This window comes from Acomys russatus, chromosome 3 (assembly GCF_903995435.1).
Source record: "Acomys russatus chromosome 3, mAcoRus1.1, whole genome shotgun sequence".
NCBI classification, from domain to species: Eukaryota; Metazoa; Chordata; class Mammalia; order Rodentia; family Muridae; genus Acomys; species Acomys russatus.
In genome coordinates, this window is record NC_067139.1 from 72510003 (window position 1) to 72533988 (window position 23986).

The 23986-nt window shown below is 44.6% G+C and overlaps 1 protein-coding gene across 3 annotated transcripts in view; it reads left to right on the forward strand.

The window, feature by feature from the left end:
• Adk (adenosine kinase) overlaps positions 1–23986 on the forward strand; it is a 397266-nt gene that overhangs the window by 361541 nt on the left and 11739 nt on the right. For all 3 annotated transcript variants that reach the window (XM_051142845.1, XM_051142848.1, XM_051142847.1), the window contains one exon: positions 11039–11125. In XM_051142845.1, coding sequence (XP_050998802.1) covers positions 11039–11125 — 87 coding nt within the window. The remainder of the gene's footprint in view (positions 1–11038; positions 11126–23986) is intronic.

The following is a 23986-nucleotide window of genomic DNA, read 5'->3' on the forward strand; positions in this document are numbered from 1 at the left end:
GCAGTGCCATTTGCGTAGACTAGAGTGTGCATAATGTCCTCTGATGCTAGAGGACAGTGTTCCTAAACTGGGAGGTGAATCATCTCCCATCGTCCACCTCAGAAACAAAGACACTGATTTTTGTACCATTTGATGGAAAGTTAATAGTTTGGTGTAAGTAGCAAACTGAAGGATCGGTGCCTAATGGCTTCTGTTTATTGAAGAAATAACTGTGGCTTAACAAAAGCAGTATCCCCAGGCGCACGCCTTTAATCCCAGCACTCGGGAGGCAGAGGCAGGCGGGTCTCTGAGTTCAAGGCCAGCCTGGTCTACAGAGTGAGATCCAGGACAGCCAGGGCTATTACACAGAGAAACCCTGGCTTGTTTTTTTATGTTTTTGTTTGTTTGTTTCTTTGTTTTTCATTGCTCTTCTTTTTCTCAGTTGAGGGGGTCAGGAGCATGTTTCGGTATGCATGTGGAGGTCAGGTCTCTCCTTCCACTGTGAGGACCCTGAGGAGCAAACTCAGGTCTTCAGTCTTTTACCCGCTGAGCCGTCTCACTGGCGCAAGAGTAGTAGACACTGAGAATAGTGTCTGAGGAGGGAGCTAGGGCGCCGAGACGGAGTAATCTGGTTCCTGGGGGAAGTGCGGCAACCGGAGCAGGACGACAGCCAGCTTGCTTCTGTGCGGGGGCGTCATCCGTTTTAACGTTCTTCTCTTATTCTCCTTAGCCTCCCCGTGGATACTGGCGAGCCTGAATTATACAGGGACTTCACTTTTGTTCTTGTTATTAGGTCTGTGAGACAAGCTCTCGCTCTGTAGCCTAGACTGGACTTGAAGTCACCAGGGAGCCAAAGTTGTCCTCAAATTCATGTCAGTCCTCCTGCTGCCTCAGACTCCAGGTACTGAGGTGACAGGTGTGCATCTCCACACCTGGCTTAAGGTGGGGAGTCCTTTATCCAGGGACACTCATGCTGGCTTAATGGGAGGAGGTCTTTTATACAGGGGTGCCCATGCTGGCTTTACAGGGGAGTCTGTGGTCCAGGGGTACCCATACTGGCTTTACGGGGAATCTGTGGTCCAGGGGTACCCATGCTGGCTTTACGGGGAGTCTGTGGTACAGGGGTACCCATGCTGGCTTTATGGGGAATCTGTGGTACAGGGGTACCCATGCTGGCTTTACGGGGAGTCTGTGGTAAAGGGGCTGGCTTTATGGGGAGTCTGTGTGGTCCAGGGGTACCCATGCTGGCTTTACGGGGAGTCTGTGGTCCAGGGGTACCCATGCTGGCTTTACGGGGAGTCTGTGGTCCAGGGGTACCCATGCTGGCTTTATGGGGAGTCTGTGTGGTCCAGGGGTACCCATGCTGGCTTTACGGGGAGTCTGTGGTACAGGGGTACCCATGCTGGCTTTACAGGTAGTCTGTGGTCCAGGGGTACCCATGCTGGCTTTACAGGTAGTCTGTGGTCCAGGGGTACTCATGCTGGCTTTACAGGGAGTCTGTGGTCCAGGGGTATCCATGCTGGCGTTACAGGGGAGTCTGTGGTCCAGGGGTGCCCATGCTGGCTTTACAGGGAGTCTGTGGTCCAGGGGTATCCATGCTGGCGTTACAGGGGAGTCTGTGGTCCAGGGGTTCCCATGCTGGCTCTACGGGGAGGAGTGGAGAAGGATATCCCTATTCTTTAACATTTCTTGCTTATTCTTGAATGAGATGAAGAACTATCACATGAGAAATTCAAGGAAGGGGCCATCCTATTCTGGCATGCAAAGTTGCCCCTCTCAGTTAGGTATTAGTATACAGCTAGATTTTCTTCCTAGTGATTAATCACTAGATTTGCTTGCCCTTTCTTACAAATGAATTCTAGTGCTACAAACCTTCTTTTCTCTCTGCTCTGTCACTGTGGATGAGGGTACTCCCTTGACAGGGTCAATGGTGTTGTGGCAAATGTCTCATGGTCACATAGCCTGAAAGAGATCCCAGATCTGTAGCTATATGAATCAATACTCCTACCCTACCTGACTTCACACTGCCAAACTTAGTTTGGTGAGATCAGGGGTATTTGTTTATTGTTGTTATTATTATTATTACTTTAACACGGGTCTTTTTCAGTAGCCTAGGCTGGACTCACACTCAGCCTATACCTCAGGCTTGTCATCTACTCTCAGCTGCCCTAGCATCTTGAGTTCCAGGATTACAGGCATGAGAAGCTACACCTGGCACCTCACTTAGATTTGAGGGGCATTTTATATGTGCAGATTCAGCCTTATGAGGAGGCTGCAGCATGCCACTACACAGTTAATAGGAATGGGTGAGCGGTATTCGTAGCAACATGAAGGAATTTTTAAAATGTGCTAAACGTGAGCCTAGGTCAGAAGCCAGGTATAGAGAAACACGCTTTGTACACACATTTACTAGTTTGTTTTGTTGCGCTGCAGGCTCTTGTTTGTTTTAAGTCTCTTTTGTGTGCATTTATGTTGCCCTCACCTTCTACTTGTCTAAGGCAGGCCTCTTGTTTATTGAAACCTATGCAGGGGTCACTGGCCCCCTAGCACCTGAGGAGTCTGTGCCTTCCGCCTCTCAGCTAGTGTGATCAGGTCAGTGGGATGGTCCATGTACATGTGGATGAAAGAACCCACTCTACAGATTTGTGCTCTGACTGCCCCGGGGCGTGGGAGAGTGCCATGATACTCATGCTGTGCACGCAGGGAAGGAGGAAACAAACTTGTACCTCTGTGTCTGTCTGGCCTTATGTTGATTCTGGGGATCCAAACTTAGACCCCTAAGCTTGTACAACAAGACATTTACCCACAGAGCCATCCTCCTGGCCCCAAGCAGTATTTACAGTGATAGAACGTAGAATGGTGCCTTTTTAGCTTTTCTTTTTGTTTGAGTAGAAATTTGGCTCTGAAAGGACATAAATGTCCTGAGTAGTGAAAATATTTATAGCATTGGCCTCTCTGTAGTGTGAGTACATTCCATACCTGTCAGCATGCCGGCCACGCAGCTACCTGTGGCTCCTGAGCCTAAATCACTTGGTAGTTATGGGCAGAGGCACTGGGCTATATGGTTCTAGAACTTGATGTGCAGTGGGCTACACAGAGTACGTATGTGACAAGAAAGCCAGGGTTCATTTACAGTGTCTATACGTTTGGGTACAGTGTGGCAGTGCATGCCTATAATCCTAGCTTTTAGGAGGTTGGGGCAGGATTTCTGTGACCAGCCTGAGTGACATAGTGAGTTACAGACCAACAGGGGTACATATCAAGATACTACCTAAAAAAAGAAAAGAAAAACAGATTTGTGCATCTTGTAGCATATTTATTAAGCCTTGGTATAAGAAGCTGATTAGGGGAAATTTTTTAGTTGAGACTACTTAAAACAATAGCAAGAACCAGGTGAGTTCCAGGGCAGCCAAGGCTACACAGAAAAACCTTGTTTTAAAAACACAAAAATAAAATATAAGGTTAAAAAAAAAAGCAAGAAACAGACATTGTGGAATACATGTGTAATCATAACACTCAGGAGGCTAAGGCAGGAGGCTCATCTATTTGAGGCAGTGTGGCCTGCACACCAAGACTCTGTCAGAAATTATATATGTGTGTTCCTGCTAAGCATCAGCAGCTTCCTCTCCCTCTCTTCATTTGCCACATCCTCAAAGCTAGTTTAAGTCTCTCCTTTTTGGGGGGTTTTTGTTGTTGTTGTTTTTGTTTTTGTTTGGTTTTTTTGTTTGGTTTGGTTTGGTTTGGTTTGGTTTTTCAAGACAGGGTTTCTCTGTGTAGCCTTGGCCATCCTGGACTCACTTTGTAGACCAGGTTGGCCTCGAACTCACAGTGATCCGCCTGCCTCTGCCTCCCAAGTGCTGGGATTAAAGGCGTGCGCCACCACGCCCAGCTCTTAAGTCTCTTCTCCATGAAGCCATCTGAGTTGGCTAAGCTCATCTTGTTCCCTCCTTCCCTCCCTGCCTGCCTCCCTCCCTCCTTCCCTCCCTCCATTCCTCCTTGCCTCCCTCCCTCCCAGCTCCCCTTGCAGCTACAGCAGGTGTTATGCTGTCTGATGGTTCAGATTTTCTCACCCAGCCAGGTTTCCTTGAGTACTTTTAAGCACTCTGAGAAACGGATCATATCTGAGTATTTCTCAAGTGTGTCTCTTCTCCTCCAAGGAACCTAGCAGAGTATAAAGAGCTTGTACCTTATTGTTCAATGAGCACTTGTTGCCTGGCTGAAGAAAGTAAGCTCCTACGTTATAAAATTATATATTAGATTTTTTTCCTTTGGTACAGTGTTTCATAACATAAATATGTTTATATATACACACATATACATATATGTATGTATGTGTGTATGTATATATGCATATATGTATATATGAATTATGACTATAGAAAATAGGTATCTTTGTCGGTCATGGTGGTGCATACCTTTAATCCCAGCACTCCGGAGGCTGAGGCAGGTGGATCTCTGTGAGTTCCAGGCCAGCCTGGTCTATAAAGTGAGTCCAGGACCGCCAAGGCTACACAGAGAAACTGTCTCGAAAAACTAAAAAAAAAAAAAAAAGAAAGAAAAAAAATGGTATCTTCTATCAAACTTGCACAGTTTTGAGCTGGGGATGGTAGCTAATACCCGCAAGTTCAAGGCCACCCTGAGCTGTATAGCAAGAACCTGGCTCAAGGAGTCGGGGAGCGGAGCAGGAGCTTCCGTGCACAGCCATGTTTCATAACTCTGGCCACTTTCCCAAATTATTAAGAAAGAATGTGATTTATTATTTTCTAAGCACAAATTTCCTAACAGTTTGGATTTCCTTTTTTTTTTTTTTTTTTTTTTGTCTGTATAGCCTTGGGTGTCCTGAAACTCTTTCTGTAGAGTGGGCTAGCCTTGAGCCCAGAGGTCCTCCTGCCTCTGCCTGCCAGGTACTGGGATTAAAGGTGTGCATCACCATGCCTGACTGGCTTCCCAGGTGTTGGTGCGTCCATGTTTTCCCTCCTTGCCATGTGTCTGACCTTCATGCCAACTTAAAATGGCATTGTTCTCACTTCCTCTCTCTCTGTTCTCCAGGCAGCCTTTAAGTCCTACAAGTTTTTCTGCCATGAGGTTTTTCTTTCAAATTCTAGTAAAAATTGTCCTTGGGCTTCAAAAACAAAAATCCAACCTTTGCACTCACTGTGCTCCAGTTACAGGCGGATTTCACATTTACCGTAGCTAACCCATCATGTTGCTAGCCCACGCCTCTGCACTCACGTGGCTTAGACTTGGATTGTCACCTGGTGTGCTCCTTTGTCACTCAAATATCGCTTCCTCAGCTAAAGTCAAACTTCACATCCTAAACTAACTTTGCTGCCCTGTCATACCTGGTCTCAGCGCGTGTTCACTGCTCCTGATACCTGCACTGAGAACTCAGCCCGTTCCTGCTAACTTTTTACTTGAACAGCCTGCGCCTGCCCTCCTAGAATGTCGGCCCCATAAAAGCCAAAGTTTGGTCTGCACTACTGACATGGCCGTGTTTGGTCTCTAATACAGTCCCTGACGTGAGACAAGCTTTTAATAAACATGTATTAAATAGAGAGGCTGAGCCCAAACTAAACTTGAACCAAGGTTGGTTTTAGATTTTAATGCAAACATGCCCACCATCCCACTGTGCCTGCTTCTCATGAAAGACTTAGACCTTGGAACTACAGTAAGAATTAATGTTTGAGATAATGATATTCAGATGTGCCATAAGATTCTCTATTCTCTGAGAAAATTTTCATTGAGTTCCATAAATTAATTAAAGCAGGGATGTCATGGTATATTAATATATTATGTTAATACATTTAGAAGAATTTCCAACTAAAAAGACTTTCTGCTTTTTCCTTAGTTAACCAGAAAATTAAATTAACTTGGAGATCTTCAGTCCCCAAAGTCCTTGTTAATTAGGATTGTTCTATAAATCTCTATTATTAGAAGGGTTTGTCATCTGTTTCATTACCCTGTTTATTAGGGCAGCCTGGGCAGGGTGTCTCTGCTCACATCCTGATGTGTGCGTCCTAGTGAGAAGCAGCATTTCCTGCATTCTCCTCCCTTCCCTATTTGTCAGGGCACATTGCATGCTATTGGTATAGCAACTCGGTTTATTTGTGTCAGTTCCCTGGATAAAGTAGGAATGATATCATTGACTTGGCTATTAAATATAATAATTAAATCCAAATGGTATTAAAGATACAAGCTTGTACGCTTTGCGGCCCTGTGTGTGGCCGAGGAAGGTTGACGGTAACCTGCAAGCCCATCAGTGGGAAGTAAATGACAGTGTGTCCATGCAATGGACAGTCAGGCAACAGTAAAACACAAAGGCATTCTCTGCTTAGTAGTTTAGAAAGAGCTTCATGTGTTCAGAGTAGCCTGGACATTCCCAACAACTTATATATTTCAAGTATATAGTCTAAAAGTTGCTCTAATGTTGACAGTTGTGTAATCATTACATTAACCAATTGTGAACATTTTTAATACTCAAAAAAAAAAAAAGACACTTCATGAACATTTGCAGTCGTCCCCAGCTTTTCAGTCTCACATCACACCCCACTTATCCTCTCAGCTTAATCCTTAGAAGCTCTTTGTTTGTGACAGTCTTACTTTGTAATCTTGGCTACTGCTAGCTATGTACACTAGGTTGGCCTGAAACAGAGACATCTGCCTGTCTCTGCCTCCCAAGTGCTGGGATCAAAGGCTTGCACCCCTGCCCCAGCTGGCCTTGTAAGCCACCCCCCCCCCCCCGCTTCTTTCTTTTGTAAGCTCTTAAATAGAAGTCTTTGATCAGAACATAGAGCATGGCTCATGTGTGGAAGTCAAAGAACAACTTGCAGGAGGCAGCCTTCTCCTTCCATCCTGCGAGACGCAGGGAGCTCAGGTCATCAGGTTTGGTGGCTAGTTCCTTTACCATTTACAGCATCTAGCTGGCCCACTCTTTGTTTTGAGGGGGGTGGTATTTATGTGTATGTACATGTCTATGAATGTGAAGGCCAGGAGTCCACCTTACATGATATTCTTCAGGAACCATCCATTTTTTTGTATGTGTGTCAGATATTTATTTTGGTCTTGACCACTTAAAAGTAACTAATATAAACCAGGCAGTGGTGGTGCACGCCTTTAATCCCAGCACTCAGGAGTCAGAGGCAGGTGGATCGGCGCTGTGAGTTCAAAGCCAGCCTGGTGTAAAAACGAGTCTAGGACAGCCAAGGCTACACAGAGAAACCCTGTCTAAAAAAAAAAAAAACAAAACAAAAAACAAAAAAAGAAAATAATTAATATAAAGGCTGTCAAATACAAATAGCCAAAACACTAAGAATGTAACATTTATATAAATCTTGATTATGTCATCATTCTTCTTGCTATAGGTAGTTTATTGTAAATATGTATAATAATGTAAATGTATATGTAAAAACTAAAAAAATTAAAAAGCTAATTTCTTCCACATACAGTGGCCATGTCCAAGCATATTTAAAATAAAACTAAACCATGTATTAATGAAAATTTTTCATGTTTTTCTTCCATATTGTGTATTAAAGTGATTTCATTTTCAAAAAAAAAGTAACTAATATAGCCAGGTGCAGTGGCACACACCTTTAATCCCATCACTCAGGAGTCAGAGGCAGGCGGATCTCTGTGAGTTCAAGGCCAGCCTGGTCTGGCAAGCAAGTCCAGGACAGGCAGGGCTACAAAGGGAAACCCTGTCTCCAAAAACAGGGGGGAAAAGAACAAGGAGAAGAAGGAGGAGGAAGAAGAGAAGGAGGAGAGAAGAAGAGGAGGAGGAGGTGGGGGAAGAGGAGGAGGAAGAAAGAAACTAAATCACCCTAGTGCCAGCCTATGATAAAATATCAAAAAGTATTAATTACCTGCTGTCCTGCTGCATACCTTTAATCTTGGAATTCAGGAGACAGAGACAGGAGGATCACTGAGTTCAAGACCAGCCAGGTTTACATAGTGAGTTCCAGGTCAGCCAGGGCTACCCAGTGAGATGCTGTCTTTTTTTTTTTTTTTTTTTTTTTTTTAAGATTTATTTATTTATTATGTATACAGTGCTTTGCTTGCATGACAGAAGATGGCATTAGATCACATTATAGAGGTCGTGAGCTGGGAATTGAACTCAGAACCTCTGGAAGAGCAGTCAGTACTCTTAACCTCTGAGCCATCTCTCCAGCCTAATCCTGTCTTTGTTTGTTTGTTTGTTTGTTTGTTTGTATTATTTTGGTTTGTTGTGCTTTTTCCCCTCTGTGTTTTACTTCTGGCTGGATTTAACCAAGAGTGCTCGCATGAGAACAAGTACTAAGCCTTTCACCAGAGCATGGGTGTACCCATGCAGCTGTACCGCTGAGGAAGACCAGTCCCCACCCTGATAACCAATACTACCAATAGCTCTTCAGAGATGGAGGTGGGACCATTGATTCCTTCCTCCTTCCTCTACTTTGTTTTTGTGTGAGGTGTTTTGGTTTGTGTGTTTATGTGGGGAGGGTTTGAGACTAAAGTCCTACTGTGTAGCCTTGTTTGGGCTGGAACTCACAGAAACCCGCCTGCCTCTGACTCCCAAATGCCGGGATCAGAGGACAAGTTTCAGGAGTTACTTCTCACCTTCCACCTTTGCACACCAGCTCGCTCTTGGGTTTGCCCGTGGCCCACAAGCTGGTAGGAATACTGGCTTCTTATGGGGTTCAGAGATCAAATGCGGTCCTCATGTATGCCAAACCAGCACGTTGCCAACTGAGCCGTGGCTCTATCCCCTATTTTCTACAGTTAATTACTACCCAAGGTATGTCTGGCCGTGTCCAGCTATTACATAATGTAACCCATTGACAATTGTGACTCGTTAACTTCATCTGTTCTCCTTATTCGTTGCCTATGTGTTCTAGTTTGTCATAGTTCATTCCTTATATAGTGTGGCTTACACTTGAAGGTAATAAAACTCAATTTCTCTATAAGTATTTATGGTGTAGACCTTTCCCGAAATCATACTGCAGCCCGTTCCCAATTATTTCTAATAAAGTCTGCTTTCATCTCTTTTTCCTTGTGCCTGTGCAGTCATATATACTGCATGCGCCCTAGAAACACTAATCCTCTGTACTTACGCCATAACATCCAATTAATTACAATCCTGTTAACTGCCATGTAGGCTCTGGAGTTACAAAGTGTGGAAAGTTTGGTTGCTTCAAATGTTTTGTTTTTTGAAGCAAGGTTTTACTGTTTAGCTCAGGCTGGTCTTAAACTCACTATGTAGCCCAGGCTGGCCTCTGTGATCCTCCTGACTCAGCACTCCACCTGCTGAGATGACACTCATGACTCAGCATTCCACGTGCTACGATGACACTCACGAGTCGTCTTACCAGAGTTACAGTTGAATAGATGATTCTGGGTTGTCCATCCTTTTGACCCTGCAGTACAACTCTGCCATCTGTAAATATGCTGGGCCACCTTCCTAGCCATCCTGGGACATATGAAGCCTCTGAAGCCAGAAGATAGAGCTGCTTGGCAGCATGCTCACTGGTTTGCTAAATCGGTCATTTGTCTTCTTGAGTGCCAGCATTTCTGAGAAGATTCATTTCATTTGGTTTTAGGAGATAGAATCTCAATTTGTAGCCTATGCTGGCCTCCAACGCAAGATCTTCCTGCCTTTAATCGCTGCAGTACTGGAATTACGGGCAGGCTCTGCCTGGCTCCCAGTAGGACAGCATTTTTCCACAAGTGTATCTTTGTCTGCTGTTGTGTTGAATCTCTCTTTGAGCTGGGAATGGTAATGTACACCTACAATCCCAGGCCTGGAGGACACGGTATCAAGAAAGGAAGTGCTGCCACTTGTTGTTGGCCAAGCCTGGGGTATAGAGTATGGCCTAACTGTCTTCTGTGATTTTTTTTTTTTAAAAGAAAGAGCCCCATTGTAGACCAGACTGGCCTCAAACTCATAATACTAACTTCTGCTTTTGCCTCCCGAGTGCTGGAATTGCAGTCATCTGCTACACACCTGCACACATGTGAAAAGCAGGCATACATCTCAATTCTTTTTATTTATTTTTTTTTTTTAATTTTTGTTTTTGGGTTTTTCGATACAGGGTTTCTCTGTGTAATCTCGCTGTCTTGGACTCATTTTGTAGACCAGGCTGGCCTTGAACTCACAGCGCACATCTCAATTCTTAAGACCTTTACTCAGTAAGATCTTTCTTAGGGTTGCTAAGATCACCAGCTTCCTCTTTCCTCTGAGGTGAGATGGAAGTTTGCAAGTCATTAGCCAATTCTGTCTCCATAGGATGCAAACTTGTCACTTCAGAGGTCCCAGTGTACAAAAAGACAGCACTATGCAATCATTTGCAGATGTCTCCTCAGCCAGATTTCATCACAGTACTCCAGAGCTGTCATGTGCCAAGCTTAGAGTACTGCCCAAGGTTACTCTTAGGGAGAAAGGCAAACCCTGCTCCAGACCACACTGTCCCTGCTGTCCTGCGGTAGCTGTGCCTTTGTTAGCTCACGGCAGTTGGCCATAGGTAACCAGATCAGCTCGCCTGTAATAAACCAACTGAAATCAATAGTCCTCAGCATGGACATGAACTGTTCACAGAATAATAGTGACATTTTTATGTTGCCTTTGTGATTTTCCTGTAGAAAAACACTCAAACTATTTTTACAGTTAAATTTTGAAGCTCTTTTGGTGATTCCAAAATTTCACTGCCAGCAACCGAAGCAGGCTTGAAGATTTATCAGAGGTCATGATCCAGTCCACAGAAGCACTGCCTTCAGCTCACAGTTTCTGTTCCATCACATGAACTGTCATAAAAAGAACAATTTATAGTCGATCCCCAGGAACATGAACTACCTGAGTATGGCTCTTGTAACACACACACACACACACACACACACACACACACACACACAATGTTAATGTTGAAAATTACACCAAGTGTTGCTTTGCACCAAGCCCTCTGGTACAGAACACAGGGCTAATTTCTCCGAACCAACATGTAAGCAAGGAGCGTCAAGTTGTGCCAGGTGGTCTTAGGTACTAAGCATTACAAAGAGAAGTTAGTCTGCCTTTCTTTTGCTTTCCTTACAGAAAATGATGTCACTGCTTTTGCTGTCTTGGATCAAAACCAGAAAGAAATCGTTGACACCAATGGAGCTGGCGACGCGTTTGTTGGAGGTACCGACCATGCACTTTACATCTACTTCTGCGTCTCTATCCAATAGCCAAGACGTACTAACTTAACAACCTCTCATTTCTTTTCTTCAGTAATTAACTCCCAGTGTTCTCTCCTTCTGCTGCAGGCATTGTATATGGGGAGATTTTACTATAGGAATGCTATGTGCTTGGCAAAGATCATTAGCTACTATGTTCTGCCTCAGTCATTTTCACAAGAGTAATTGCATCAGAACTATGTATAAACATGCCACAGCAAGCACGGTAGACATTCAGTTCATGCCTACTTGTCATGTGTCTGTGCCTGGCAGTAGACAAATGTGATGCCTACAAAGGGTTAAAGTGTTTTACTAATTCAGGCTCAGTGAGAAGGAGCAAATTTGGTAAGGATGAAACCATTTGGGGAGTAAACACTCAAAAGCGAGATCAGGATAGTTAGGATCTTAACTCAGAATTTCTCAAGGTTCAGTGTAGTCTTAAGCCAGGCTGTGTCTCTAGACAAGCTTTAGGGTCCTCAGTGCCACCCATGGGGCTCTCATGGAAAACAAGACAAGGCTGAGAATAGTTCTTTTGTTGTTGTTGTTTTGTTTGTTTGTTTGTTTGTTTTTCGAGACAGGGTTTCTCTGTATAGCCTTGGCTGTCCTAGACTCACTTTGTAGACCAGGCTGGCCTCAAACTCACAGTGATCCCCTGCCTCTGCCTTGAGAACAGTTCTTAAGGACCAGTGGAAATGACTGTTGCCACCTTCTCCTGAAGGGCGACATGTAATATAGGAAATGCTTAAAGGAAGCAGTATTTCTTTGAAAGTATTATCTCATTTTTGTGATCTTTTCACCAACAAAAGTATTTCGGGGGTTTTGTTTGTTTTGTTTTGGCATATTCTTATGTATTATTTATACTATATCCTGTTCCCAAAAAAAGGACTTAAAGAGGCAGGATTGCTGCAGTGCAGCCTCACAGAGTGACAAGTGGAACTCCTTAAAACTCCCACCAGAGACACTGGCTTAGGAGACCCTAGAGGAAGACTGCAGGGTCATTTGCGGGCAGGAGGGGTGCTAGAGAAGCAGTGGCGTCTTATCCTGCCCCACCTTCCAGCTTCTCACTAGGAAGTCCCACCTCAGAAGAAAATCACTGGAGGGAGGGTTGCAGCAGGAGAAAGTTAGAGTAAAAGCAGGGAGGCCAGCTCTCAGGCACACCAGCCGCCATCCTCACACGCTTTCCTCCCTGGGTGCTGATGGGAGTGAAGTGTCAGGCCTCTCCAGAGTGCCCTGCTGGGCGTAGGGTCACCTTCCACGGAGAGTAAGAGATTGGTCAGTCTGTGAGGGGGGCAGTGCTAGCTGCAGGGCCCAGGCTCCGCCCCTCCATCATCCCCATCCTCCTCATCAGACTGCACAGGTTGGAGGAGTGAGATGTGGTCCTGCCTGGTGTGGGAGTTGTCCTAGAATCCTCGCAAGGCAAGGACACTTCCACCTGCTCCAGTGTGTCCACATTCACTTCCGTGGACGAGATGCCATCCGTGGGGACTCGAGATGCAGATGGGAAAGGGGGGAAACAGACTGTCGCTGGCTGTAGAATGTCCTAGAAGGCTTTCTGCCACTTCTGAGATGCGGCTGCTGGAGCTCCAGGGCCGCTCAGGGATTTGGTTCCTAGTCAGCCACGGGTTGAAGGGATTGCCCACCAGGGGCCTCCCAGCCCAGACACCGAGCTCAGTAGTTGTTTAGGCTGTGGTAGGTGCTGGGGAAAGTGGAGATTTGGAGACAGGAGGCTGACACCCACGCAGGAGCCAGGAAAATGGAGGACATGTTACTTTTTTTCCTCTGAAATTTCTTATACGCATTCTTACAGGTATAAAATAAGTGCCCCCACCTCATTTTCTCCCTCCTTTTACCCAGTGAGCTTTCATTATTCCTTCTTATTACATGATCTCTGTTGTGTGTGTACCTTTGTTACACTCACACAAGCATGCATGCATGCATGCCACTGCTTGCGTGTGACACCCTTTGGAAGTCCCGTCTGCTCTCCCAGGTGCAGGCCAGTGATCCGGCGAGGAGTCCCAGACTTGGCAGGAAGCACTTTTACCTACCGAGCCATCTCACTGGCCCTTGTATTCCTTAGAAAAGCCTATACAGTAGACAATAACCCATTTCATGCCTGGTTTTGGTTTCCTTGCACTGAAAGGCTTCATCAGTGATAATATTAGAGTAATCTACAGCTAATTTTCCTATCCCATCCTCTTCAGAGCTGTAAATCTTTGTAAGCTAAAAATATTTTATTCAGAATTAAGCCATACTGCATAATGCATTAAGGAAACAGTAGTGATTTTTCTGATTAGAAATTAGTTAAACCAGAAATCGTAGTCCAGAAGCCTATATATTTGTATCTTGTGTGCAGATTATTCAAGTACTTTAACTCTTCAAAGCAGTACGCATTCTATTTATTTGACATTTAGTGGGAAGTATGACGAGACGAGGCTATCACGGATACGAGGGTGACCTAATTACTGCGTCTGGCCCTGCAACAACAGATCACACTCCAAATAGCTTGCTGCCTGCGGTACTCCCAATGCTTAGTGGGAGTGCAGAGCCTGTGAGGGAGGGCGCTTTTCTTAGGGACCATGCTAGAACCAGCTGGCTGTAGATCACACTGTGGTGGGAGTGATGGAGTGAACTGTACCAGAAAGGTTGGCGCTGCTGACAGAAGATGTGCGGCCTGGTGGTGGGGTGTGGTTCGGAACGTTTGCTTGCTTGCTTACCTGAGCGTGCCTGTGCCACAGAGCATGTTAGAAGTCAGAGGACAACTTGTGGGAGCTGGTTTTCTCAAACTAGGAGCAAGCACCTTTACCCCTGAGTCATCTCAGTGGTCTTTAAGCCTCTTTTCATAGCCTTGTCATATTTATTCCGGGGCTATTGTTGGGTAAATATAAAAGAAAGAGGTCTGTGGGGGTTCTGCTTTGTTTTGTTTTGTTTTGTGACTGTTTCAAGTATCCCATACTGGTCTTGAACTCATTGTGTAGTTTGAAGTACTGACACCTCTGCCTCTACCTCCTGAGTCCTGAGATTACAGGCTTGTGCTGCCACGCCTATATTGTGTCAGGAGTCAAGCACAGGGGTTTGTGTAAGCTAGGCAAGCAGTATACCAACCGAGCCTTCACACAGAGACATTTTTAATAATGGGCCAGAGAGTGGATAGGTTAGGTTTTATAAATTAAGTATAGGCTTTACTTTAAAAATAAAACTCGTAGCTCACAACTATCTGTAACTCCGAGATCTGACACCCCTACACCAAAGCACATAAATTTTAAAAATTAAATAAAAAATATAAAAAACTCAAAAATTATAAAATATTAATAGTAATAATAACTGCTCTGTAGTTCTCTAGCTAAAAAGAACACAGATCCCTGCTCAATTTGCCTCAGAGGCTACATTCTGTTCACCCTGTGAGCAAGAGCAGCTTTCTCACCATATTTTATTTCTGGCTTTAGGCACTGGATCTCACACTGCTAAAATAAAAGCAAGGAAAGTAAGATGCACATGGAGACACACAGCAGTAAGATCAGCAGTCGGGGTGCTGGGACAGGAGCTCTGTAAGTCCAGGCAGGGCCAACCTAGGCTACATAATGAAGTCCTATGTAAAAGAAACCAAGATAAGTGTCTAAAAAGATGGCCCAACAATAAATCCTACTTGCTGCTCTTCCTGAGGGTCTGAGTTCAGCTGCCATGTTGCTCTGCTCACAGCTGTCTGGTCTGGAACTCCAGTTCCAGGGGATCCCACTTCCTCTTGGTTCCAGAGCATCCTCACATGTCCTCACTGTGCACATACAGACAAATAAAATAAAGCACAGCAGGACTAGAAAGCAGGCCGAGATCAAATATAAGTCATTGGTGATCCCTGAATTAGTAATCATTTTTCTTACTATAAACCTATTCTGGGGCTTGGAATACAGCCCAGTTGTTATAGCAACCACCTTGCATGCATGAAGCCCTTGTTTTACCCTTAATATCACATGGAACAGTGGCTATGCATGCCTGTAACACCACACAGGGAAGAGGGTGAAAGCAGGAAGCTTAAGAGTTCAAGGTTTCAGCCGGGTGTGGTGGTCCATGCCTCTAATCCCAGCACTTGAGAGGCAGAGGCAGGTAGATCACTGTGAATTCAAGGTCAGCCTGGTCTACAAAGCACTCCAGGACAGCCAAGGCTACACAGAGAAACCCTGTCTCAAAAAAATCCAAAAAAAAAATAAATAAATAAAAATAAGTTCAAGGTCTCCTGAGCTGGATGTGGTGGTCCCAGCGGAGGCAGAGACTGGCAGATCACTGTGAGTTCAAGGCCAGCCTGGTCTACAAATTCCAGGACAGCAAAGCTGCACAGAGAAACCCTGTTGGGGGGACGTGGGGTGAGGAGGAAATTCAAGGTCTCTTCACTACACAATGAGCTCAAGGCCAGCAGGGCTGCTTGATACTCTGTGTTTAAAAAAACAAAATCCTTCTCTGATGAGTTCCCAGGACAATCACGTGTTGAAACACAAGGTCATGAAATGAGATAAGACCCTAATGTCAGTTATCAGTGGAAGATTTGTGTTGCCATAGTCAGCACATTTGTGTATGGGAGCCACCTTCTATAACAGTAACAGTAGATAACCTTTATATTCTACCTTAACTAGCTGGGGGAGGGGGTGTGTTGGTGGTGGCAGTTGCAGTGGCAGTTCTGTGAAGGGCTGGGAATCCAACTCCAAGGCCTTGGCATGTGGAAATCAGAGGACAGCTTACAGGAGCTGGGCTTTACTTCCACCATGTAGACTCCAGGATCAAACTCAGGTTATTGTGCTTAGCACCAAGCGCTTTTACCCACTGGTCCAACTCACTGGCCCCTGGACCTTGTGGGTTGTTAGGGTTTGGTTTGATTTGATTTGGTTTGGTTTTTCGAGACAGGGTTTCTCTGTGTAGCCTTGGCTGTCCTGGACTCACTTTGTAGACTAGGCTGGCCTCGAACTCACAGAGATCCATCTGCCTCTCCCTCCTAAGTGCTGGGATTAAAGGCGTGCTCCACCACTGCCCAGCTGGGTTGTTTCTTTGTTTTGTTTTGTTTTTTGTTTTTGTTTTTGTTTTATCTTTTCATTTTTTTTTTTTAACAGGGTCTTGCTCTAGAACTCAGGCAGGGTTTGAATTCATTGTGCAGCTCCAACTGGCCTCAAACTTGCAGTCCTCCAAGACTGGTTGTTTTTAACCCTGTTTTACTAGTGAGAAGAACAAGGCAAAGAGAAGCTAGAGAGCATCTAACTAATGGCCTCACAGTCAGGTTTCAAACCCCTACAACAGTGCAGTCGCTGCTGTGGTGGAGTTGGTCACTAACAGTACAGTCGCTGCAGTGGTAGAGTTGGTCACTAACAGTGCAGTCACTGCATTGTACATGTCTGGAAACAGGATTTGAGAGAGAAATCTCATTAAGGCGAAGAGCCACCAGGCCAGCCTTTCTAACAAACACTGACCTGCTAAAGAGAATCTGAATAAAATGACGACACTTACTGAAGAGCACCTTTTGTTATGGGATAGGATGAGTGCTGAAGACTCCCGGTGAGTCTGTGTTAGAATGAAGGGCCACGTGGAGAGCTTGAGCCAGGACTCCTCACTTAGGCAGCAGAGCAGATTGCAGTAGGAGGCAGGCAAAGCCAGATCATAAACCTGCTTGGTAATTATGAAGTCCAAACAGGAGCCGTATGAAGCAGCTGTTTAATTGCACCAAGATAAGCTACCTGACAAACCTATCTTAAAACAGAAATGGTTTTACATCTTGAAAATAAATAAATAAGCCCATTGGCTGAGGCCCCAGGTTCCCATCTCCATATCAGCAAGAGCCTCCTCCTGGGATTAGAAACAACCGGCTGTTAAACTCCTATCTTGACATAAATGGAGAGGCAGTGGCAACTTTTACATTACTAAGTAGATTCTTTTTCTTTGCTTCCTTGCCTGATTAACATATCTCCTTTCTGATTGACATATTCTATCTTTAGACAGATAATATATTCATCCTGTTACTTTTAAGTTTTGCTGGCCTAAGAGTATTTCTGTCTTGTGTGACTTTGCATATCTATATTCCAGGCTACAATGTTATGGTGACTTAGCTCTCTGAAATACAGTAGTTTTCTTCTTATAAATTTCAAGGTTTTTGCTATAACGTCACTCTAGTGACCTTGTGCTAATTAGATAACTCACTACCAAACTGCCATGTGTTCCGTTTAGCCAGTCAAAGATATAAACTCAAGTTGTGGATTCTCATCTATGATTTGTAAATGAGTACCCCCAGTGTCCACAGATTCTCAAGGGGTTCATAGTTCCATCTCAAGGTGTGTGGGTGTGTGTGTGAGAGAGAGAGAGACAGAGAGAGAGAGAGAGAGAGAGAGAGAGGGAGGGAGGGAGATCTGGCCTTGACAAGCACCCCCCCCCCCTTTCTATTTGGAGATCTTAAGTGCTTCATAACCTTTGCTCTTTCATTTCTCTACGCTGAGACGACTCCTTTCACACTCCTCCTCAGAAACCCCAGTGTCAGGATTGTACCTTTTGAAATAGAGAAATTCTATAATCCTTAACTATGATTTCCTAATTTCCTAGGTCAGGGGAAGACTTCTTGTTGTCCTGCTGAGCTTTGTCACAGCAGGCCTGCCTTTTCATTTGGAGCCCTCTTTGTCACTGCCACAGTAACAAATGGAGACACTGAGGACATTCTGTGACAGGCACTGCCTTGTTCCCACTGCAAGTCTCTTCACAGTAAATGAAACTGAGAAGAAAATCATAACAAATGATATGAAAGGGGGCCTAACCAATATGTCCCCACTGGGCATCAATACCAGCCTGTGTTAATATGATGGGACTTAGTCATGTGTTTTGCAGGAACTGTGTGTGGACCAAACCTACAAATCATCTTTAGATTGAAGGTGAATACACCTGTGACAGATGATGTCCAATCACCCCTTAGATAAAAGAGTAGGGGCCTTTCTCAAGAACCAACATTCTTAGAGGAACAAAATGACATAGGAATGGTTAAGAGCCATCTATAATTTAGAACATTGTACTTTGAGAGTTAAAACCCTTTGCTACCTCTGAATACTTTGATAGCATTGGCTGAGAGAATGCATTGCCCAAAAGAATGCCTTATAATATATGAGAGACCCTTAAGGCTTTTTAGTGGCCACAGTGTAAATAACTATTCTGGTTTTCAACCAATAAAATCCCACTGTCTAATTTTTATTTAGAAAATAATTTTGTTGCCTGGCAGTGGTGGCGCACGCCTTTAATCCCATCACTCGGAGGCAGAGGCAGGTGGATCGATTTGAGTTCAAGGCCAGCCTGGTCTACAAAGTGAGTCCAGGACAGCCAAGGCTACACAGAGAAACTGTGTCTTGGGAAAAAAAAAAAAAAAAGTGGATGGAGGGGTAAATGTGATCAGAGATCAGGGATAAGAGTGGGTGGAGGGGTGAATGTGATCAGAATACATTATGGAATTGTCAAAAAAAAAAATCACAAGAGAAGAAAAATTAAATTCCTACATTGTTTTTGTGTGCCACTACCTTAACTTCCTTTGCTTTTCTACTCAGATATTAGAAAGTGACATATTGTTTCCAGTACTTTTGTACTCAGAAATCAAAACCTTTCTGTTCCCACTGCGTCCTAGGGCCTTCCTGACGGTGGCCTGCATGACAGCTGCTAAACAGCCCTGTCGCAGGGACGCCGCCTTTCTTGTCTTCCCGCTCTAGTAGAACATTGTTTCAATTCATTTATTAAGGGAAAGAAAGTCTTAAAGCCATCAAATAAAGTATAAGATTCACTTGGTCATTAGGGGTGTGGAGGTAACCATGGACATTAGACCCACTTCAAGCAAAAAGGTCCTCACACCTCGCAATCACCACATGCCCAGCGGGTGAGCAAACGTAAGGTTAAGCCAGAGCGCCAGTTTTCAACACCCCGGCAGTCACAGCTCGGGTATTACCGTGTTTCTAGTAATCTGAAGAAGTCAAGATTTTTCCTTTCCCAGAAATAAAGGATACAAGGGCAGGACAAGAGAGAGGCGAGAGGATAAATATTACTTAGGTTACACAAAATGCAGAGTAATTCTAGATGACGTCTGGAATTTCTCGTAGACAAAGTCTTCTCTCAAATAGCTAATGCCCCACGTGGTTCCCGCCGAGAAGCAAGTGTAAATGAGCAGTGAGCTGCAAAGGGCTTGAGATGGTGGGATTTGTTTAAGACCAAATGATACAAGCCATAATAGACTATGTCAGTCAGGGTTCTGTCGCTGTGAAGAGACACCAGGGCCACTGCAGCTCCTATAAAAGAATGCATTTAATTAGGGCTGGCTCACAGTTTCAGAGGCACACTAGGTATGGCTTGAGCTTTTGAAACCCCAAAGCCCATCCCCAGTGACACATTTGCTCCAACAAGTGCACACCCACTCCAACATGGCCACAACTCCTAATCCTTCTATTAATGCCACCAAACATTCAAATCTATGAGCCCGCCAGGTGGTGGCAAACGCCATAAGTCCCAGCACTCTGGGAGGTGGATCTCTTAAATTCGAGGCCAGCCTGGTCTACATAGTGACTTCCTGGATAGCCAAGGCTGTACAGAGAAACCCTGTCTCGGAAAAAAACAAAAATCTGAGCCCATGGGGGCCATACTCATTCACACCACCATATAGACCAAAGCTCAAATTTCGTGAGCCGTAGGCCGGGCGTGGTGGCGCATGCCTTTAATCCCAGCACACGGGAGGCAGAGGCAGGTGGATCATTGTGAGTTCAAGGCCAGCCTGGTCTACAGAGTGAGTCCAGGACAGCCAAGGCTACACAGAGAAACCCTGTCTCAAAAAACAAAACAAAACAAAACAAAAAAAATCGTGAGCCTTAGTCTCTAGATTTGAAGGCACTCAAGCAATGTAGCCAGGTGCAGTGGTGCACACCTGTAATCCCAGCAGTCAAGGAATCAGGGGCAGGTGGATCTCTGTGAGTCTGAGGCCAGCCTGGTCTACAAATCTAGTCCAGGACAGCCAAGGCTACAAAGAGAAACCTGTTTTTAAAAAAAGAGCATATCCCGCTCTCAAAGAGGACTTGAGTTTGACTCCCAGCATCCATATCAGGATGCTCATAGCTGTCTATAACTCCAGCTCCAGGGACCAAGTTAACCTCTTCTGCATGAATGTGCACACACACACAGAGAGGGGGGAGAGATACATAAATGCATACATACATACACACACACACACGCATATACACACATACACATAAGATATCAACAGAGGTCTGAATCAATCCCCCTCTGAAAAATAGCAAATAATTACCTAAATAAAAGTTTTTCTCACTTCACATAAATGAGATGTATTCATACCCCTACCTGGGACATGAATACATGGTTTAGTTTCACTTAGCCAGTTAACTTTTTATTTTTTTATTTTTTTATTTTTTTATTTTATTTTATTTATTTTTTAGACACTCTTCCTATGTATCCCTGTCTGCATGACACTAACAAAGATCTACTTGCCTCTGCCTCCCAAATGCTGGGATTTAGGGTGAGCACCACCATGCCCACCAGCATTCATATTTTATAAAGTTTAGAACTATGTGGGGGGTTTTGGGTGGTTAGTTGGGTTTTTTGTTTTGTTTTGGTTTTGGTTTTGGTTTTGCAAGACAGTGTTTTTCTGTGTAGCCCTGGTTGTCCTGAACTGTCTTTGTAGACCAAGCTGTGTTTTTATTTCTGTCTCATCACTTGGCAAATTAAAAATGTATCTGTCAGCCAGGTGTGGTGGCTCATGCCTTTAATCCCAGCACTCGGAAAGCAGAGGCAGGTGGATCACTGTGAGTTGGAGGCCAGCCTGGTCTATAAAGCTAGTCCAGGATAGCCAAGGCTACATAAAGAAACCCTGTCTCGGAAAAAAAAAAAGTGTCTGCCATTTAGTACTTTTAAGTATTTAGGATTGTCTTGCTATGAGAAATTGTCAAGCATAAGCTACTGAGATGTATAAAGTGCTATAGTGAGCTGCTGTGCTTATGAATTAAGGGCATAGGAACAACTCTGGTTAGACAAAGTTTACTGCTGTCTTATGCCGTCAACCATAGCTTTGCCTGGACTCTACCTCAGCCCCAGTGGGTGCCTGCTGCAGCTGTTTCTCCTCTTCCTTCTCTTCTTTTTGACTGAAGGTTTTGTGTAGTCCAGGCCATGCTAAATTCTCTGTGTAGCCAAGAAGGAGCTTGAACCAGGCGTGGTGGCGCACACCTTTAATCCCAGCACTCGGGAGACAGAGGCAGGCGATCTTTTGAGGCCAGCCTGGTCTACAAAGTGAGTCCAGGACAGCCAAGGCTACATAGAGAAGCCCTGTCTGTGAGGGGGTGGGAGCTTGATCTCCTGATCTCCCTGCTCCCACTTCTGTGCTGGGGTTATAGGTTCACCATCGTACCCAGTTTATGGGAGACAGGGGATCAAATCCCGGCCTCCATTCGTCTGAGGCAAGCACTCACCTCCCCAAGACCCTGGGTTTGCTTTTGGTTCAGGTATCCCACACAACAGGTAGTAGAACTAAAGAGGTTTCCATTCACAGTCACAGCAAACAGACACTGACACACACAAACATGGACACTGACCTTATTCTCGTAGCTGATGCATAGACCACGTGCATATTGCATCCTTACTTTCAGTCTGTGCTTTATGGTGAGCGTGTATGTTAGACAGAACCTCTGCTCTCAGCTGACTCCCTGTATGGAGTCAGCCCTTGCACCAACTCCTACCAGTTAAACTTTGATCTTCATTGTACGCGTTCCTGCTGTGTCAGGCCTAACCTTGGCAGACATAGTAGCTTTTCTTTTTTTTTAATAATTTATTTAATTTTATGTGCATTGGTGTGAGAATGTCAGATCACCTGGAACTGGAGTGCCATGTGGGTGCTGGGAATTGAACCTGGGTCCTTTGGAAGAACAGCCAGTGCTCTTAACCCTCCAGCCCCCTGCCTCAGTAGCTTTTCACGTTAATTGAACACTCGATGATTGTTAATTTCTTTTTTCCCTGAAAGTGTTGTTTTCTAATACGTGGACAAGTCACATGAGATCATAACTACGTGGTTGTTGTGTTCTAGTCGATGTGAAGTTCAAACAGAACAAGACTTCACTGACGAGACTGCATGCGGAACGGGGGAGGAAAGGTTACCTCCGGGGACTGCTCAGGCCAAGGAAGCCAGTACTTTCACATCTGCATGGTCTGAGCTGGCTGATGGAAGTAGGAATTTCCTGCCAGATGTTAGTTCCTCGAGCAACCTACAGACATCACAGTGAGGAGATCTGCGTCCTGGTTTGCTAAAGCCGTACCCATGATGCAAGCTCACTCCTAATAGGTAGCAGACATTTCATATAAACTGCACTAAAGCCTAGAGTGTTTGCTATTATGAAGCACAACACTTAAGGCCTAATTTTCAAAGCACAATATCAGTGTTGTAGAAACTATTTCAAAAGAGAACGTTCTATCGAAACTACAAGATGTAAGTGATGACAGTTTAATTTCATTAATAAAAAGGTGAGACTTTATTGCCACAAGTACACCAAATGACTTGATTAAGGTCATTTAATAAAGTCAGTTTAAAACCAAAATATTTCTCTAGCCGGGCAGTGGTGGCACACGCCTTTAATCCCAGCACTTGGGAGGCAGAGGCAGGCGGATTGCTGTGAGTTCGAGGCCAGCCTGGTCTACAAAGTGAGTCTAGGACAACCAAGGCTACACAGAGAGACCCTGTCTCGAAAAACCAAAAAAAAAAAAAAAAAATTCTCTAAAGAGTCTGGCTGGAGTGGTGGTGCACACCTGTAATCCCAACACTCTGGGAGGCAGAGGCAGGTGGATTCCTTGAGTTCAAGGCCAGTCTGGTCAACAAAGTGAGTCCAGGACAGCCAGAGCTACACAGAAAAACCCTGTCTCTAGGGGGGAAAAAATCTGAAACATTATGAGAAGTGTGAGTGTTTATGTCAGTTTCCTGTTTCGGTTCCCAGGGGAATTAGGAAGTAAAAATTCCATTCAGAGAAGCTGCACACAAAAAGTAGAAACGCTGTATCCAGTTGAAACAAGAAGCATTGTTGAGAGAGGAGAAAGCCTTTGCACATGATCTCACTGTTGCCTCCTCCTCTGTGAGGGGAAATATTGACATTTACCAGGCTGTTTGCTCCAGCTTTCTGATCTCCTGCAGGTCATTTTTATAACAACCTTATCGATGGCCTCTTACCCAGCTCTCCAGCTCTAACTGAGTCGAGTCGATTTGTAACCACAGCTTCAAGTAGCTGTTACAGAACAAGAAGACATCCTAATAAAGCTGTAAACGTGTTTACTCAAACAGAGTATTGATTTTACTTGGAGAGGGAGAAGCTGATGCTAGCGAGGTGTCAGGGTGGGTGGATTTCACTGCGCTTCTCACTGTCATCTGTCATGGTTCTGAGACACAGAGGAAAGCCATCAGAGGACAATTAGAAGTAGCAGAAATTTAGCCCCTAAAAGTCAGTTAACCACTGGGGGTTTCTGTAGCTAATTAGCTTTTATTAAAAGTCTCCCCTAGTAATAATGACTGGGAACTTTGAACTGTATTCTCAGGTAGAACAGGATCCTAAGGTTGTGACTTGTTAAGTGTATGAATGTAATGGCTACAGGTACCATAGACCTTTTCTGACTATAGTAATTAGGCCCATCAGAGCCAAAGCCAGTGCAAAGACAGATTTTCCTGAAAAGTCTATGTTAAGGAATTGGTAAGGCAGGCAGGCATAATTTAAGACATGTCTTTGAGGGAGGGTCTTAGGGCGCTCACATGTTTTGTCCTGAACCATGACAATGTGTGTAAAAATGCTCATACCATGTT